The 20001-nt window shown below is 35.9% G+C and overlaps 3 protein-coding genes and 1 pseudogene across 3 annotated transcripts; 2 read left to right on the top strand and 2 right to left on the bottom strand.

Annotated features, from left to right (window-relative positions):
- Positions 1 to 898: 898 nt before the first annotated feature.
- On the top strand, positions 899 to 4055 carry LOC138310476 (uncharacterized; annotated as a pseudogene).
- Positions 4056 to 4071: 16 nt separating this feature from the next.
- LOC138310477 (integrase/recombinase xerD homolog) lies at positions 4072 to 5879 on the top strand. The gene has a single exon (XM_069251703.1). The coding sequence runs from the start codon at positions 4072 to 4074 to the stop codon at positions 5107 to 5109; it is 1038 nt and encodes a 345-aa protein (XP_069107804.1). The 3' UTR covers positions 5110 to 5879.
- A 3176-nt stretch (positions 5880 to 9055) lies between these two features.
- LOC138310881 (5-hydroxytryptamine receptor-like) lies at positions 9056 to 10399 on the bottom strand. Its single transcript, XM_069252210.1, has one exon. It carries the CDS (start codon positions 10397 to 10399, stop codon positions 9056 to 9058), a length of 1344 nt encoding a protein of 447 aa, XP_069108311.1.
- Positions 10400 to 15049: 4650 nt separating this feature from the next.
- LOC138310507 (beta-1,3-galactosyltransferase brn-like) lies at positions 15050 to 19742 on the bottom strand. Its single transcript, XM_069251755.1, has 2 exons — positions 19568 to 19742; positions 15050 to 17087 (listed from the first exon to the last, which is right to left on the bottom strand). Exon 2 carries the CDS (start codon positions 17036 to 17038, stop codon positions 15959 to 15961), a length of 1080 nt encoding a protein of 359 aa, XP_069107856.1. The 5' UTR covers positions 17039 to 17087; positions 19568 to 19742; the 3' UTR covers positions 15050 to 15958.
- Positions 19743 to 20001: the final 259 nt, after the last annotated feature.

The raw sequence follows: 20001 nt of genomic DNA, 5'->3' as shown, positions 1-20001 counted from the left end.
TCAAGTTAAGACGGAGTTACGTTTTTGATAAGGTACGTTGTACTGTTACTCTTAACAATTTACTGTTATCCACTTAGTAGACCACCAAAGGGAACTTCTAGTTACACCTTAGCGCTCTAAGATAATGTTAAGATGACCTTAAGAACTAAGGTAGCTTCTAGTTACAGGCCCCAGTTCTAGAGGGGGGGATTAACAGGCGAATATTCCTTAATGTGTAAGGAGTAATATTATTATCATTAAGATGGATCAATCAAATTATTGTAAGTATATCTAGGGTTATTCATTATTTACAATTATAAACATCAATATTGATTTATTTAGTTTTATCGTCTGATTGCAACTTAATCAAGTCCAACTTCAGCATAAAGTTTATTATGATATGTTCATCTTCTCAGGGCCTGTTATAATACTTATTGCTTCTATCTGTACAGATTCTAATAAGTCTTTATCTTGGTTTGTACAATTATCCAAATGACATCACCATATCTAAAACAATGTCATTTTAAAGGATGTATACAGTATTTACAAAGGCTCTTTCTAAATCTACATTATGTTTTAGTTAATATTATAAAAAATATTTAGTCTTTTAAGAGGCCTGAGTATAAATATTATTAATATGTTTGGACCATTTACCATCACTACTGAAAGTTACCCCCAAATGTTTATGAAATAGAACAGAGTTTACAATATCATCTGCAAATAGAATATCAGGATTGAATATATGTCTTTTTCTTGAGAAAAGTACAGTTTCTGTTTTTGAAGGATTAAAATTAATGTCCCACTTCTTTGCCCAATTATTGATATTACTTAGATCATTGGTTAGATTATCTGCAATTTCTACATGGTTATCAGTTATTATCTCATAAAGTGAAGTATCATCAGCAAAGAGTTTAATTTTACTATTTACACATTCAGTTATGTCATTAATATATAATAAGAATAGGAATGGCCCTAAGACAGAACCTTGTGGTACACCGGCATTGACATTTTTAAAAGAAGATAGGAAACCCTCAGTAGATACTCAAATATTCCCGCGTTTCGACAGTATAGCGGGAATTATTTGTCTTAAACGACATCGTATGACTATCGTGCTACATGTAGGCGCACGCTCCGTGGGAGCGGGATCACGTGTACAATATCGGTACACGCGTAGGTAGGGTCATTTTCTAGCTGTCTTCCTAGCAGGTCGGACACTGAATTTTTAATTTTAATTTCTCGCTCCTCTACAATCAATCATGGACCCAAAATTACAAAATCACATAGAGACTACTGTAGATTCAGCACAAGCGGATATGTTTTCACGTTTGGATATGTTGATGACGCAAAAGCTAACGGAGTTGGAGTCTAAAATTCATGTGCAACAAGTTAATATTTCTAATGCTCAACGTGCGAAAATTCGTCAGGACATTATTGGCGCGGACAATCACAAATTTACCAAAAAGAGTTGCGAAGAACAATTTAAGTTTAACCAAAAGGTAGTTTCCAAGCTACAGGAGGCCGAGGAGACATCGCTTCATGACCCCCCGGCAACCAAATCATTGATAGCGGAAGGTATGAGTTTGCTCAATCACAGACAGAAGCTCATTAAGCTCGCTGATACCTCGGAGGCCGGATGGAAAGCCGTGGAAGAGTATGTGTCTAATCCACTCGCCTCAGACTCGGACGACGAGAAACGTATGGACCGGCGCTCGATCTAGAGCGGACAGAAAAATCAAGGCCGCCAAGCAAAAATCCGGAAAAGGGAGGCCCCGTTACTCGCCGTATCAACACCGTTTTTATTCAGCGCCTACTGAAGTCCCCGTGCCAGCGGACAAGACGGCTACCGTCAGAGCTCCAAGGCCTGGAGTGTGTTATGGTTGTGGTAGGGCCGGACACTGGAGGTCAGAGTGCCCAGCTATGTCAGCTTCCGGACACAGCAACGGTCAAAAGCTAAGTAAAACTTTTTGTTTTAACCATGTTGATCATAGCAGTGATCATAATTCTGTTGTATTAGTAGAAGGGTCTGTTTCACCTGTTGGTAGATTAAAGAAATCTTTAGCTTTTTGGAAAGCAACAGGCGCTAGCGAGAGCGTTTTGTCAGTGATTACTGATGGTTATAAGCTGCCATTTAAAGAGATTCCCCCGAATGCTCGTTTAAGGAACAATAAGTCCGCTCGTGACAACCTTCAATTTGTTTATAACGAAATAGAGAAAAATTGCTTAGGATAGGCTGTATAGCAGAGGTCAGAGTTCAACCACGTGTCGTTAACCCATTGACGGTCGCGTACAATCGCGCTGGTAAAGCACGCCTAGTGTTGGATTGTCGTCATATCAATGTTTTTCTGCACAAGTTCAAGTTCAAGTATGAGGATACAGTTGAAGCCCGAGATATGTTCAATGTTGGCGATTTTTTGTACACGTTTGATTTGAAATCGGCGTACCATCATATCGAAATTTACCCCGATCATAGAGGCTTTTTAGGTTTCGAAGTAGATATGGGCGGAACAACGCGATTCTTTGTATTTAACGTTCTTCCTTTCGGTATTTCTACCGCCGGCTATATATTTACAAAGGTCTTACGACAGGTAGTCAAACACGTGCGTGGGCAAGGTCATAAACTAGTAATGTATTTAGATGACGGAATTGGTGGTCACAAAACCGTAGGCGGGGCTAGCGAATCTAGTCAGTTCGTGCAGACGTGTCTGCATAAATACGGTTTTTTGATAGCCGACGATAAGTGCCAATGGGAGCCTTCCCAGGACGCCACGTGGCTCGGCTATACGTGGACAATGAAAGAAGGCGTGGTCAGAGTTTCGATTGACAGGGTCGACAGGTTGTTGTCATTGTTGAACCACACTATGTTTTTAGTGTCTGACAGAGGTCAGCTATTATTCTCGGCCAGGTATGTAGCGAGCATTGTCGGGCTGGTCATATCAATGCAAAGTGTGATAGGGTCGTTGGTTCGTTTGCGTACGCGAGAGCTTAGCGCGTGTTTATTGACAAGGGCCAGTTGGAATGCTGGAGTGTTTTTAAGCGTTGAGGCACTGAACGAAATCGAGTTCTGGTTGTGTAACGTACAAGCTCTAAACGACAAAGGGTCGAATTTGAAAACGCCACTTGAAAACAAATGTTCCAAGGTAATCTGTACCGATGCTTCCGAGGTTGGTTACGGAGGTTTCTTAATCCCATGTGAGGATCCTCTTATGGAGGGAGACGGAATTCTAGCTGTCGAGGACACTAGAATAATGCGTGATGCATTAGCCTTTCCTGAAGGCGATGGTTTGTATCAAAACTTGAATAGGTTATATGAGCACGGTGATAGCGTTGTCATGGGGACATGGAATAATAACGAACGCATGCGCAGTTCCACTTGGAGGGAGTTGGAAGGTGCGAGACGTGTATTAAATAGTACTTTAGACAAGGTCAAGGGTCACAGCGTCAGGTTGTTTATGGACAACAAAAGCGCGTGCACTATCGCGAGGGTAGGTAGCTCCAAACCCTATTTACAGAAGGTTGCTATGGATATGTTGAGGCTTACATCGGAGTATAGTATCACTATGCAAACTCAGTGGGTGCCAAGAAATAATAATAAGACAGCCGATTTTTTAAGCAGATGCTCTGATTCCGATGACTGGTCTGTACAAGCATGGGTGTTCGATTTGTGCGAGAAAAGTTGGGGACCACACGACGTGGATCGTTTCGCTTCCGATTATAACACCAAATGTACGCGGTTCAACTCTCGCTGGTGGTGCGCAGGCACAGAGGCTATCGATTGTTTCACTGCATACTGGGGTAAAGAGAACAATTGGTTCGTTCCCCCTCCCCGGCTTATTTGTAAAACTTTGGACAAAATGAAGGCGGATGAGGCATATGGGACACTAGTAGTTCCAGTATGGCACTCAGCAGTTTTTTGGCCTATTTTATGTCAGGGGGAAATGTTTTATAGTTTTGTAAAAGATAACCTTCCATTGTCACGGACAAAGGTCACACAGGGTGGCAGGGGAAATAATGGAGTTTTTGAGAGACAAGTGTTGTCTTTCAATATGATAGCATTAAGATTAGATTTTAGAAGTTAGCAGGCTTGTTGTATTTATGCATTGTTGGTTTTTTTCAACAGGCATAGGCTTACAAGGATCGGTGGAAAAGGCCGTGAGGGCTGCAGGCGTAACAGTAGGATCATCCCTTCACAAGTTGTCGGAGAATATGGCCGACCGGATCCTGCATAGTAAAAGCGACAACACCAACAAAAAGTACTTTGACGTTTTTCGTCGTTGGAAACATTTTTGTTTGTCTCACGATTGTTGTGCGTTACCCGCAAATCCTGTACATATTGCATTATATCTGAATTTTCTATTGGACAAACACTCTTCTTTCTCCGTTATTTCATCCGTTGTTTACGCTATTAAATGGGTACATGATATTAATGGACATCCGGATCCCACCACCAACAGTTTTGTTCGACATTTGTTGGAGACCTCCAAGAGATGTTCACACAAACCAGTTTGTAAGAAGGAACCATTAACTGCGGACATTTTGATTAACTTGTGTAATTATTTTTCTGGTAATAGCGATTTACTGGTAATTAGAGATTTGTCAATGATTTTATTGTGTTTTTCTGGTTTTCTCCGTTTCAATGAGCTTAGCAATCTGCTTTGTTCAGACCTGAAAATTTGTGACAGCTATTTAGTTTTAAAAATTAGGAAAAGTAAAACCGACCAATATCGCCATGGTGACGAGGTAGTAATAAGCAAAGGCCAGACAGTGGCCTGTCCGCTCACTATGATACGCAAATACATTGAAATCGCGGAGATTAATCTCGACGACAACGCGTTTTTATTTAAACCTATTTTTCGCTCGGGATCTACTTGTAAGTTGATCCATAAGAACAAATGTTTAAGCTACACAGGGACTAGACAAGCCATTTTGAAGCGTCTGTCTTTGGTGTGTGACGTTAAGAACGTCGGTTTGCACAGTTTACGGGCTGGGGGAGCTACCGTCGCCGCAAATAACGGCGTTAATGACAGATGTTTTAAGAGGCACGGTCGTTGGAAAAGTGAAGCTTGTAAGGACGGAAATGTTGCCGATTCTTTACAGTCGCGTTTGAGTGTTACGCAGAAGCTTGGTTTGTAAATATTAATTATGTTTTTACCTTCATTTTTACAGATATATTTAGGCCTAGTTATTATGCATTTCGTTTTCCCACTTTGTCTTTTGTCGCGTCACTCGAGTTTTTCCCTTTCTTTGTTTTTTCTAGTACACTGACACGCTAGTACGGCAAATTGATATTTGCGTTGTAGTTATATTTTTTGAAGTAGTGGAGTGAAGACTCAAATATTCCCGCGTTTCGACAGTATAGCGGGAATTATTTGTCTTAAACGACATCGTATGACTATCGTGCTACATGTAGGCGCACGCTCCGTGGGAGCGGGATCACGTGTACAATATCGGTACACGCGTAGGTAGGGTCATTTTCTAGCTGTCTTCCTAGCAGGTCGGACACTTAATTTTTAATTTTTGGAATTCAATGTTCCTTTTTTTTTCATTGTTAGCGTATGTTTGTTATATTGAATTATTGGAATAGATACATTTCTATGACGGCGCAGGTCCAGCGTTTCCCCTAGGCCCTCCTGTTTGGATATAATTGTTTCCTGCCATCGGACACAGGTTTCCGGGGGCTATCTCCGGTTTTTCCTGGGCGACAGGTGTGTGCTGTTGATGGGGCGGTTTTGTTTTTCTAATGAGTCGAGCATAAATAATATCTTGTTTTTACATGTACATTCGTATTGCTGTAGTTCTACAGAGAGGAGCCTTCATTCTATGTATATATTTTCTTAAAAAATTTCACAATGGTTTTCATTAAACGCCGACTGCTACACTGACACGCTAGTACGGCAAATTGATATTTGCGTTGTAGTTATATTTTTTGAAGTAGTGGAGTGAAGACTCTTTGTTTTCGATCAGAAAGATAATTTCGAAACCACTGTAACACTCTTCCTTTTATACCATAAGACTCTAATTTGAATAATAATCCTTCATGCCAGACTCTGTCGAAATCCAGTGAATAGGTGTCAACCAAGTAATCTCCAAAACATCAAATGGGGAAAGAAAGCCGTCACATACATGTGAGCTCAAACTCAAATTAACAAAGCGCCCACTGAAGAAATTTCTTAACGATACCGAAAATCACACCCCAATCAGTGATCTGGTCATATTACACCGAGTAAAGGCTAATCATTAACCAGTCGTCCCATGAACTCTTGACTCAAGTTTAGAAAGGGAGACAATGACGCGAGAGATATTAAAGGGACACCAAATGCATTTCTATTCAGAAAAACAAGATCCAATTTTACAATAATCGATAAGAAAATAGACAAATTAACAATTCTTATAATTCGGAATATTTTTTTAAAATTTCGTTCCTAAAACAATCCTTTTGTGTTAAAATTAATAATTGGCCAATAAAACCGGTCTATATATCATAACAACGGTCAAGTTCTGCTTACGTTGTCAAGTTTTGACCATTGAAATTATGGAAAAGCCCCGTGTACATTTAGCCAGTTCTAAAAAAGTTGAAAGCGAGGCTGAGTGGGCATGTCAGCCGGGAGGACATATTAGGATACCTGTAATATAGATTAATTTCTTCGTATGCAGAGTGACTTTGATGAGAAATTTTATGTTCCTATTTCATAAGAAATTATACTGGATTTATCAACACCATTTTACCGACTTGCCCGACTATTCACTTTAAACTCGGCAATAGTTAGTACAGATAATTCCATTGGTATTCTCGCATTATCTGTTGCATTTAACGATAATCAATAATACAATAAACAGAGAAGATAGTTCAAGATACAAATTTATTTTTACAAGTTGTTTTTATTTTGTTCCTTAAACACTCCTGTTGTTTTAAATAAAGTAATAATTAGTATCTGTTATATCGGTATCATTCGCTTTGTAAAAAATGGTATGCTGTGTCACAAAAAAAGACAATCTTAATAAGAAAATGATTACACCGTTCCCCGGACATTTCCATATAACTGTAGCAAGTGTTATTTGTGTTAAAAGTGTTAAAAATCTCTCCGTTTCTTCAAACACTCAAACACAAAGTTAAAAAAGTGCCTGATATCGTTAACACAATCAAGCGTGGTTTTGTAAACAACCTAGATTTCTACGTATTTCCGATGTCGCACGTAGAACACTTTGTTGTATTATGTAGCATATTGTAATTAATCACTTTTTAATTTTGAATTACGTATATGATTATTTATAATTTTTTGTTGTTGCAGTCCCGATGTTGGGCGACATTTGCAATGCCTCAGTGTAAGAGTTCTCACTAGGGAAATTCAACGTGCAAATTAAACGACTTTTTCACATAGGTTTTAATCAAGCTGAGTGCATATTAGTTTATCTGAAACATGTAGTGATTCTGGTATTAAATACAGATATGAATTGACATCATTACATCTGTTAATATGATTAATTCCAACGACATTTCTCAACCAGGTGAGAGATTATAATTATATCACAAATGCGTTGGCGTGAATGCACCCAAAATCGTGATGTATAATGTATATGTATATTTTTAATTTCAACAAATTTTATTTCGAATAACGAAAAAGGATAAAACAACAGGCGTTGCCTATATTAGTTTTCTCCTAGTAACAATGAGTATATACATATGATTCAACAAAATTCTAATTTTGAACATATTCATGAACATATACTGTAGCAATTGTATTAAGAATAATGTTGGGATAAGAACAGTATTTAAGATATCATCTCCAATATACATGTACTTATGTGCGAAATTTATTGTTTTTAAAAAATATATATAATCATAATTTAGAAATTAGAATATAATATAAATGACTGGATCCATCCACACATAGGATACAGACCTAAATGTCCATAATGGCTTATTTGCCAGTGGTCATCCACCTATGTATTTTAATGTATATATATGTACTGGATCAGTTCATACGACTTTATTCAGGAAACTCATGATGCTACATAACAATAATGCATCAAGAGGTATGTTTCATGATAACACTACGCCAATAACTTGAAAAAAATAGCAACTAATAATAAATATAGATGATCCTAAAGATGGCCACCTCCCAAGAAAACGTGAGACCGTGATACTGGAGGTACTGTCACTAGCGTTGACTATCTTATATTAAACCTGGAAACCTGGAGGCAGTTCAGGAGAAAAAGTCTGACCAATCACAAGTCTGCAAAATTTCATGTGAAGATTGGAGAGAGAGAGAGAGAGAGAGAGAGAGAGAGAGAGAGAGAGAGAGAGAGAGAGAGAGAGAGAGAGAGAGAGAGAGAGAGAGAGAGAGAGAGAGAGAGAGAGTGGGAGAGAGAGAGAGAGATGGGAGAGAGAGAGAGAGAGGACGCTCGCCCACATTCAAAGTCATACAGTCAACGACAGTGTACCGTTATCCATAGGACAAAATCACCTGTCGTATGTTGTCATCAATTGTGCTATTTCCAGGACTGAATAAAATGTTAGTGAAATTCATCAATTGTGTACGGCAATTTTAAGATATTTCAATTCAGTATATGAAACCTGGAGACGCCCACATTCAAAGACATACAGTCAAACAGAGTGTACCGTTATCCATAGGACAAAATAACCTGTCGTATTTCATTCCACGGCACCAGCAAGTTGAAAATTAAAGAATTTTTTTTGAAATTTTAGCCAATTGACCACCTCAGGCTCCTGTCACGGCCCCTGGGGTTGTAAACCATATGTTCCTTAGGTCTTCATTGCAATTTTTCAGCAATATAGAACTCAAAAATGTAATTTATGTACGGACAGATGATAACCGATTAGAATAGGCCACAGCATATGTCACTTGATTCTTCGTTGGACCTTTGATTATAATAGGAATTTGAGAAGATCAACAAAACACCAGCGTAGAAGAAAGCCTTTTAAAATGTAAGCGTAATTAAAACATAACAGTTAATTTGTCCAAATTGCTTTAAACGACTGCCTCTTGAAGTTATGAATGTATGTAAACATCCTTATTTGTAGAAATTAAAATAAGTAATAAAAACAAATCCAGTGAATCTATTTGCATCTGAGGGCTCTTCTGAACTCTTTCAGTACGAACGCATACATGAAAGGGTTTGTTACGATAGAGGACACTGCCAGGAAGTTACAAAAATATTCCATATATTTTGAAACTGGATACATTAACTTCACAAATCCAATGATAAATTGCGGAGTCATCGTTATAAGGAAAACGACAAAAACAACCGAGACGATTCTAAAAGCTTTTACCTCTGGTGTTACACGTGAATGGTGTGTTTGTCGTCTATGGAAACTGAGATACCGCGAAGAGGAAGGTGTCTCACTTAATCCCGTCGGTGATGTTTGTCTTTTGTTCTTTTTGCTCGAATGTTTTTCAATTTGGGCAAAATGAGGAGTGACTTCTCTTTGCCTGTTTTCATAATTGATAACCTTGCTATTACTGCTGCCAGTACATTTCTCGATAGTTTGGAGCCTGAGCTCACGCAGGGATAAGATCGTGGAATCAGACACGGAACAGTCTTCTCTGACTGAAACATTATATAATGACTTCATTTCCGCAATACTTTCATCTAATTTTCCTTTCGAATTTCGTCTTCGTCTCTGAGTTCTATTAGACGCGTCCAGACTTGCTCCAGCATCATGTGAATATGAAGTTGAACAGGACATTGTAGTATTACCGCAATGCCGTTGTGTGGCCGTATCGTGGAGTCTTTTAACTCGCATGATTTGCCCCTTCTTTAATGTATCTGTTCTTCGCCGAACTTTTCGGAAATTTCTAGCAGTTCCGATGTACATAATGACAGTGCATATCCAAGCCAAGAGAGCTATAGACCGCACAGGAGCCAATACATAGGACTGGTTTTCCTGGAATAGAGTAGCAATTGAACATGGGGCAACTGTTGACTGTTTGACGGTAAACGGGTACGGTATCGCAAGAAAGAGGGAGCATATCACAATAATTATGACTGTCAGCATCTGACGCTTGCGCACGGAGAGTACCTCCATCGGAACGGGCTTCAAACTCTGGTATCGGTCTACGCAGATCACTAAAGTATGCACAAGGGACGACACTAAACCTAAGTGTATGATAAAAATCGTCAACCCACATATCCAAGCCTGTCGCAGTGATGCTATGCTAATCAGAGATCTGAAGAACAATGCCACACCAAGCAATACATCACTACTACTCAGCAGCAGAATGGATACCATGAATGGCTTCTTCCGTAAGGATTTGTTGAAAATTGTCATGAGCAATATTAGAAAATGTTCAGCTATGCCGAATATTGCTACAGTACATGTTGTCCAAACAATAAGAGACTGATAGGAAGTCAACGCCGGGGGCTCATTATCCTGTGTGCCGTTGCTAGATGTGTTGATCATTTTCCTGGACAAAAATCTGAAAACATGTATATTTTTATTAATTTTTTTATAATCGTTTATTTTTCAAAGACATTTTCAGTACAAATAAACAATAGCATCAATCAATCGATGATTTCATTGTAGATCATCATCATTATCTTCACACAAAATACAAAACATAGAATCTTCCTTCCCGCAAACATTTTTGTATACATTATTGAATTACTTCATCAGAAAATTATGAAAAAAAAGAAATGATAAAAAAAGCACGCACACCGTATACTGAAAGAAAGGAAGTCATTGTGAAATAAGTATGGAAACAGCGTCATTTTTGCCTTTGAATCCAGTGCTATTTCACATTAAAATATAGTTATGCGGTTCCCAGAATGCAATTTGTTATAGGTTAATATAAAATGTTCTACATTATAGTTTACTTTGATAGTACTGTATATTATTGGTTGCAAAGATATCATTCTTTGAAAATAGGGTTTACATTTTGTTGAAATGATTTTGGTATGGATAAAGAAGGAATTATTGAAAAACATTGTGAGTGTTCATATTCGTAAGCAATTTGAAAAACAGATCATGGACAAAAATAAGATTTATATCAAAAGAAAAACTAGGATGTTTTCTTTTTCGGTAAAAATTGAATTTGGTGTTTTATGGCAAACCCCAATTAAATCAAAATTTCAAATTAAAAGACAGTGAAAAAAGCACTCCATAAAATGAGTAAATGATTTTGTTTCTGTACGTATGATCCGATACTCTAGAAATCAACGTTATTCTTACCTGTGGGGTTGTCAGTGGTCAGTGGTCAGTGGTCAGTCGTCGATGTGACACTGGTCAATGATATATTAATATATATAGGGAAAGCTATATGGGAGGACCAGCGTCCGCTTGTTTAAAGACTGATAGGCTTAATCACAATATAACGATAATTTAAAATGAAGATAAAATATTTCTTGCAAAACTAACTTTACAAATTTTACAAGAATTTTAAGAACTCTATTATTTATCTTCTTGCTCATTTCAGTGATGATATAATCATAGGTATTGATGAGTAGATGAGACATGAAAATTTCACTAAAACAAGTCATTAAGCTAACCACCCTTTGAGCAACCGGACAACGGTAATTAGGGCTACACAATGTATCAAATCAAACTGAGCGCTGATTGAATACGACTGTGTAAACTCAATACACTGTATTCACTATACCAAATTAAAATTTCAATTAGAAACATAATGATTAGTTTTCTTTGTTTTTATGCTTAATCTGACTCCCATTTTGTTTAATTTGTGTCTTTCATAATCATCTGAAATGGAACGTTAGAGGAAGGGTTCAATTTCGGCCTATCTATAGAGTTAGATTTTCTTATGAATAAATGTATTCATCAAACAAGAAGTACATCAATAACCATATCTTATGAAAATGCAAATAAATTACCTCTATAAGATTCACTGGCCACACTGCATCCCACTGTAGCACTCAAAAGGTACACATGTACTCAAATCTAATTTTTCATTTCAGAATATTTTATTGTCAGATGTTACAGACAATCGGAATTGGGCAACAGGCAACATGCCAATACACGCCCTCTCCTTACATATTAACAGTAGATACAAATTAATATTGATATATATACATAGATAATCTGAATTGCTATATTTATCTAATGATGATGATATCCTAAAACATCAAGCTAGATATTGATAAACATCATCTACAGAATGTCTCCTAGTTCATATCATTACAAATAGAAAAAAATGATTTTACAAGATATTCAACGAATTCAACGAAATCTATTCAACAAAATCAGCGAAATCTATTTAACAAACTGCTTACAGAGGTTACACTTCCTGAAGGTAAAAACTCAAATTACATCTAGAGGATCGAGCTCAAGGATTCACTATTCCCTGCATTCAGATCGGTAGGGTTAATCATTACAATGTTCATGATTTTGAAAACAAAAGTATGTAATTCTGGAATAATTTTATACAGTATTTAAAATACCCATTTAATAGTTAGTTATAGATAAATAAGAAATAATTCTAATACATGTATCTGTTTTGAAGACTTACGGTGTACACGGTTATTTATACACAAAATTTAAGCTGCAAAACGGTTGCAAATCGTCCGTTGACAACAATTGAGATTCTTTAAAAGTCAATATCCAGTTGACTTCGATTAATCAATACCTTTTAAACTGACTTAGGCTATGAATCGCATTTCCATAAACATTTTAAATTTAATATTATCTTGCTTGTAAGGAGGAACTTAATTGGCTTTAATTTATGTTTTAATATCATAACAAAACAAATGACGTCGTAGCATGTAACACACCCTCGATACTCCAGGGATTACTATCACTGACATTATATCCAACCCTAACTATATTTAAGTAAAACTAGTGATAACAGAAAAAAGAGGTAGTCTGATCCTTTGATATATTTCAAAGGAATTGTAAAATGGAAAACACTGTGGTTAACTATGTTGAAGTTGTGCGTCGCTCTCTATCTGTATCTTCAAAGGAAGTAAGCTTCTGTAGGCATGTGATTTGTAAGGTGGTTTTTTTCTCCTGAACTTCCGTTAGTTTAACTTAGCGAAATTTTTGGGGTGGCTATAAATGTCAACGATAGTAACCCCTGGAGTATCATGTATGTAACGTTTTTAATACTGTACCCACCTCAGCTAGTTGTGCCAAATTTGTTCAATAAACGAGACACATGCCTATTGGCAGTATATACTATCCATTGTGGCTGTATTTTAAAGTTTACAGAGGTTTAGCTACAGAGAAAGGAAAACAAAGCAAAAAGTTTAATCATCTGAAACTATATTCTTATGAAAAGGGTCAACCTTTTATTTTTATAGTATCGACACATATACATAGTAGGATGCATTTGATGTTCGTAATGTAACGTCAGATACTATTAGGAAACGGACTATAATATTACACAGAGGTCGAACTGCTCTGTATGTTTTCCGGAAATAGCGATCAACAGATTTTGTTGAAGACAGTGACGAAGTTGTAATGAAGAGGTAGTTTTTTGTTATTTATTATGAAGATAGGTGTAAATGAATGTATCCTAAGACCAACCTATAGTAAAATCTGAAAATACTTCAACACCATATTAAAACGGGTCAAACCAGTTCATGCATCATAAGTTCGGTATCTCGCTAATTATATACAGATATATAATGATTTAGCCGTAAGCCTTAATTCAAATAAAATGTACTCATTTTAACTCTATTGAACTATTTTTTCATTCAAAACAGTCATTTAAAGATAACAATAGACAAACATATGTAAGGTTAGCCGTGATTTAAATAGTACCATTTGACACAGCACACTACGGTTAATAGTTAATTGAATGTAAGTGAATAGCGATTTTGGCAACAAACCATACAGCATTGCTTGATTATTTCTTCAAAGGTTCGATTTAATTGACAGTTCTAAATCTTTCAGATTTAGCATTAGAAATGCAAAAACTTAAAGGAACAATTCACTCAGGCTAATTCTTTTACATAACCAAGAAGCAAAATATAACATAAACGTATTGTTCTACATTCCTTATGAAACATACATCATAAAATATTGACAAATTCCACGTCATAGTTTAATTTATACACTTGTAATTACAAATCGTTGATCAATCCGATTTAGCAGGTACAATATGTAGGCTGTACCCATACCCGAGCAAAAGTCACGTTAACCATAATAAGGTAAACACACTACTGTCAGAGCGATTTGAGAAGTTCTAGACAAAAGTTACACTACTCTACGAGCAAGGGACAGGGTTCAGCATACAAGAAGTTCGACCACAATGTGTAATGGCGGACAGCGAGCGAGTTTGAACATTTCACACACATTTCACCACCTTGGGATTTTCTGGCATATCACAGTAAAACCGACTGATCTAATTAACATCAGAACTAGTTTTTGTCCGAAATATGTACAAATTTTAATGTTTTCTTGGATGAATTATCCCTTTAAATGGCAGTGATTACTGACAAATGATTTGAAGGTATAAGAAAAGGATACCAATATTTATCGTATATTTATTTATTATTATTTATTCATATTTATTCCGATTGTAAATATCAAAGACAAACCCACTGAATCTGTTTCGACTGATTTTATAATTTTGAAAATCATTATAATCAGTGAAAGTAACCTCAAACATCGGTGCCTAAAACCTCTTTTTAAGCGGCTGTATGTGCGCTGGCATATGTGTTGAAATTTAACTCACTACGTGCAACACGAACCGGGCAAGTTCCGCTTGTGATGTGGCTTCTGTTTCTTCTACTGGTACATGACATCTCTGAATATAATTCCCTAGAGATATCCTAGGGTGCTACCGATTCCATTCTATTTTCCTCCTCTTTGTTGCCGATTCAGATATATATATTTTTTTATCTCACACGCTTTTGTTCAGCCATTTTGTTTACTTTTAGTGCATAACAATGCGCATGCACGAAACATCGACAACACAAGCCATTGCATCTTTTTGCAAACTAATCTGTCTAGCTGACGTCGTAATAAATCAAGGATTTCCTTCAATGTTGTATTCAAGATACATTTGTTCATGCTCGTACGCATAAAGAAATTAAATTGAGGTATCTTTAATATGTGTTTTCATCATTTCTTCCGTTTAGCGGATTTTACAAAAAAATAATTATTTGGTTGGGCGAAACCTATCTTTAATATATAACATGAAATCACCAACAGGTAAACCTGTTTATTATGTTTTCATACTACCACAGGTAAATTCTTACAAAATCATTTTTCAATGAAATACAGCATTCAATTTCATAATACATTCCAAGTAAAGTAGCATTTGTCCAAAATAAACCTACAGGTGTAAAGCATGATAGTTTATATTGACAATTTAATTCAATAACATTTGACACACAAACCAATATAGAAGCATAATCACTATAGCAATATCAGTGTGCAACAATTTCATGTTGAAAATAACTGCAGATAAATCAAAACTTACTGAAAGTGTATATATGTGCTTAAAAAAATCCAGGAATGGAATAATCCGTCCATTAATGTGACAAAACTTCCATTTTAAGATGAATAATATTTCCACTTCCTCATGCCAGCAGATACAGCAGCCATTTTGGATTGTGTCTATTTTGGCGGAAATATATATAGAAATCATGTGACTCATGTGGTAATGTGACAAGTAATTTGACTTCTGTTGATATTCATTTAAATTCATAAAAATGAATGAAATAGCATTTCAAAAATCATTTATGAAGTTTTATGCATAACAGATGTTCATTGAAAATTTTCAAAATAAATGAAACATTTCCATTCATTTTGAAAATTTTTAATGAATATCAATTACGCATAAAACTTCATGGATAATTTTTGACACATTGATCATGAACAATCATGATTGTTTCATGGATTTATAAAACTTCTTGGAGAGTTCATGAAAGTCATTTGATGAATATTCATGAACTTTATTTCATGAACCACACGCAATATTGAAAGTTCATGAATCATTCATGAATATTTATGATGTCATGAATACCATCTCGCAGGGGTATAAACAATAAGTACAAAATATCACAGTAAGAACGCAAATTGGCATTTCCATGTGAGAACACACATTGTCATCTTTAAATGCTGCTTAAGGTGTCTGTGAACTGTCTGAAACTCTGCCAAAGTTTTAAATTCACCGTATACCATATGGGAGGGGTTAGTGTACAGTGCATATGGAGGTATAACTAATCGCGGCTCATGGGTGAGCTTTATACCTATCTTACTTGCTACTATACCCAGATATGCGTCATCAATGTCTACAGATTTTACGTATGGAAATGCGAACGCTAGTTTCCTGACTACGTCACGTGACATCAAGTACACCGCTCCGGCTAAATATGGCGGCCATCTGTCGTAGGGATACTGTTTTGTCGTAACAGACCATTTTGAGTACGGGGACCTAAATGGGACTGCATCCTTTACGACGTTACCGACCATTAAATCTTTATTGTCCCGTGTATCGAGTGTATCAATGTAACTAAGCAAATTTGGTAGATTCACGTAATGATCGTCATCAACAAAGACAATGTGATTCGCTTGATGACAGTAATAAACAGCCCAGTTAAATCCCATTATGGTCTTATAGGTGTTGTTCATGTATGCATCTCGGAAGTCCTGTTGAACTATATCCCCATATAGTACAGCTTCTGTATCAACATGATTTTGTTCCTTAGCTTTGAACGCAAGTAAAAACACAATTTCAACATTGATTCTACTAACATCACCCCATGTTGATCGAATCGCCTCCCGTAAATGAAAATTAGACACAGCTGATTTTATCAAAATTAATAATGTTGGTTTGTTCGTTTCTGTGAAATTGCAACCCTTTCGCGATTTAATATATCTAAAAGGATGCGGGTTGATAATTTTTGCTAAAGGCTTCCTTCCTGTGTTTTCGAATGTTTTATAACTTGAGAGAAATTCCATTCTGACCGGATAGTGTAACTGTGAATACGGAATAAACGCCTCTGTTGTATACAGGGATGTGGCAAATATCAGCACAATGCATAATACAACAGCCACAATTAAGGCATATACAATGTGGAGTTTTGAATCATTCTGGTTTGTTGTTTTGGGTGTAGATCTCAGCGCATCCTTACACATTGTGACAATGAATGTCTTCGTCTTCGCTTCAAAGGGATCAGCTGGAAATCTGTTCAACAAATACAAGAACAGAAATAAGTGTTTGTTTAAATAATTGATATATACTGTTGATATTTATGAATTTATCCAGTCATTGTTGTTACATGTAAAGAGTCTCTAAGAGAGTGATTGAGTGATTAAATATAATCAGTATGGATGTAGTTAGGGTTGAAAGTCTATTTGTATAGAGGATATTTTTTGTTTCCTCTTGATGAATACCAGTTATTTGAGTTGTTTCACTAGTGCGAAGTACTTTCCTTACATTAAATATTATGTAACAAGGTATCTTGTCACAACACATTTGGTTGTTAGTCATTGAAAGGTCTGGTGTGAGGAAATATTCCAATTCTCATAGATTATGTCATTTAAGGATGGCAAGGTGTTAAACATGTTACGTTGAAGCTATTCATTTTGGGAGGCTGCATGACACACATGTATTGATTTTGAACATGTTTTGAATATATGAAGATGTCTTATAAAAGTTTATATAATTGTTTCAAAAAGTTGTAATTAAACATACAGTATAATATAACGTTTGCTGACTCTGCTTTTATAAATAATTAGTAATAATATTATAATGTGACCAGGTTGTGTGTGTTGATTGGTGTCTCCGGCGACATGCCTCACTGATATAGCACTATAAAAAGGGCAACAGTTCCACTGTACAAGAAGTCACAACACGAATATACCGCAGACTCCAAAAACACGCAACCCGTGCTTCACACACGCAAGACATTATATACATATCGGAGGTTATCCTTAAATGACCTTGGCTGTTCAGCTTATAGACCAAACCAAACCAAACCATTGTTCAAAAAATATTTTGAATCTATGCACTAGATGTGCATTTAAAAATGGGAGAAGACCCAGTTTATCCTCTGAGAAATAGTATCCCTCTCTATATGATTGTAAAAGTAATGTATGTCTCAGTTTCAAAGTAATTCATTCAAGTGAAAGTAAAAAAAAACCCACACAAATCAACAACAACAACAAAAACAAAAACAAGCAATCAATATAAACAAACAATAGGTAAATAGAACAAAAGGATGAGTTTGCGCAATATGATAAGCTTTACTCCAAAAGTAATCCGATCAAATAAAAGTAAAAAAAAAAAAAAAAAAAAGAAGAAAGAAAAGATAAAATAACAGGTGATGTCGAGCAATATGGCAGATGGGTTATGACTGTATACAGTGTATCAGCTATTGTGTGAACTGGCGGAGTGATTTGAGCAAGGTAACCATCCCCTAGGCGTTACGCTCCAGTGTTTCCCAAGGTGATACCGAAGGTCATGGAATACAAAGCTGTTGAATTATGTATACCATAAAAAATGTTTAAAGACATTATTTGACGTTTTCAGTGAACTTGGATCGTTTAGTGACCTTTAAAAATTCAAATACATGTTTGGTAAATGTTTCCAATCTCTGCAATCCGAAAAAAACCTACATATAAGGGATATTGACAAACATTGATAAAACCAGTTTTTTACCAATTTCTCATCAAAGGATGTATGTGTAACAGGAACAGATAATTGGAAAATACCTAACCTCAGTTTATTTCGCTATGTATATCTATGATAGAAAATGGAAATTTGCTGTGAATACTGTACATCTTATATTTTCGACCACATTTGAGAAGACTCTTTGACTCAATGAATGGATATAAAGTTCGTTGTTATCATTATTATTTAAAAAAAAGTTTTCCTGGCGGTTGCATGACCATGTGGGTGGTCAACAGTTTCGAACTGGCATTGTAAAAAAGTTTGTTCTACAGTGTATATTTTATGTGTATTTCTGCCATTTCTTCAATTTATTTCAATGCTGAATTATCAACAAACACGGTATTTCTACAAATATGTCTACTCATTCAGACTATACATTTAGTATATTATATTGAATAGTGTCTATTGTTATGAAACTATGTCTTATTTCGAACCTATTGGTAATACGTATCGAAAGAAGAATACGATCCCCAACCAAGTTTTATCGTTACACAAATGATATATTTTGGAAACGAAACAACGGGAAATTATGCAAATATCATGAGTTGGGTAAGCAGACAATTTTCATTTAATCTGCATGTAAATTCTTCAAGTAAATTCAATTAATAACTGTGAAAATACAAATATATAAGGGAATTTTAACAGATCTGACCAGTTATTGTTGAGGAGCTTCCTGAGGAGGTAATGTCTACAGAGACTATCTTGCTTTTGTTTTTATTTTTAAATTTCTTTTTGTATATATTTGTAAAGCAATCGTATCCACTGAAGATAAAAATGAACAATTGTATGCATACTCTCATGAAATTAATATTGAAGTATAGTTAATTTAACTTGATTATTATACAAATAATAAAAACGCAATTATAAATGATGACATCACCCAGCAATGCGGATGGATTTTCACCATAACAACATAGGACAACTCAAATGATATTGCAAAAAATATAGTCATTAAAACAATGAACCGAATGACTGTAAATATTACATTGTACCTGATAGATGATGGTAACTTCGATCACAGTTACTGGCCGTTTTTTGGTAATAGAGCTGAATTCAGGAATTCGGAGAGATAGATCCTTTTGTGCAAATCTGAATTTTCTCGACCGCTTCTCGCTTTTTGCACGTAGATAAGTATACCTATGTTCCGTTCGACTGCTACAGGTATATCGAACATTAAGTCGTTGTCAGGGGATACACGGCGTACTGTTTCTACTGGATACGTCATGGTTATTCATGAATGTATCGCTAGTAAAGTTTACACAATGCAAAGGGCAATTAAGAAATAGGAGCTTGGCTGTGAGGTCATATATAAGTATATATGCAAGTATTCTGCCTAAGTTCAGGTTGTTTTATATGATAATCAAAACGGCTTTACAGAAAATAAAATTCCTTAATTAATGAATAATGATAATTAAATGCATGCAAA

The sequence above is a fragment of the Argopecten irradians genome, chromosome 16 (assembly GCF_041381155.1).
Source record: "Argopecten irradians isolate NY chromosome 16, Ai_NY, whole genome shotgun sequence".
Taxonomy (NCBI): Eukaryota; Metazoa; Mollusca; class Bivalvia; order Pectinida; family Pectinidae; genus Argopecten; species Argopecten irradians.
Note: the sequence above shows the minus strand (reverse complement) of the source record. Positions and strands in the feature narration are given on the sequence as shown.

What these genes read in the sequence shown, in the direction of transcription:
- LOC138310477 (XM_069251703.1), top strand. Translation starts at nt 4,072, where the DNA reads ATGCATTGTTGGTTTTTTTCAACAGGCATAGGCTTACAAGGATCGGTG.
- LOC138310881 (XM_069252210.1), bottom strand. Translation starts at nt 10,399, where the DNA reads ATGATCAACACATCTAGCAACGGCACACAGGATAATGAGCCCCCGGCG.
- LOC138310507 (XM_069251755.1), bottom strand. Translation starts at nt 17,038, where the DNA reads ATGTGTAAGGATGCGCTGAGATCTACACCCAAAACAACAAACCAGAAT.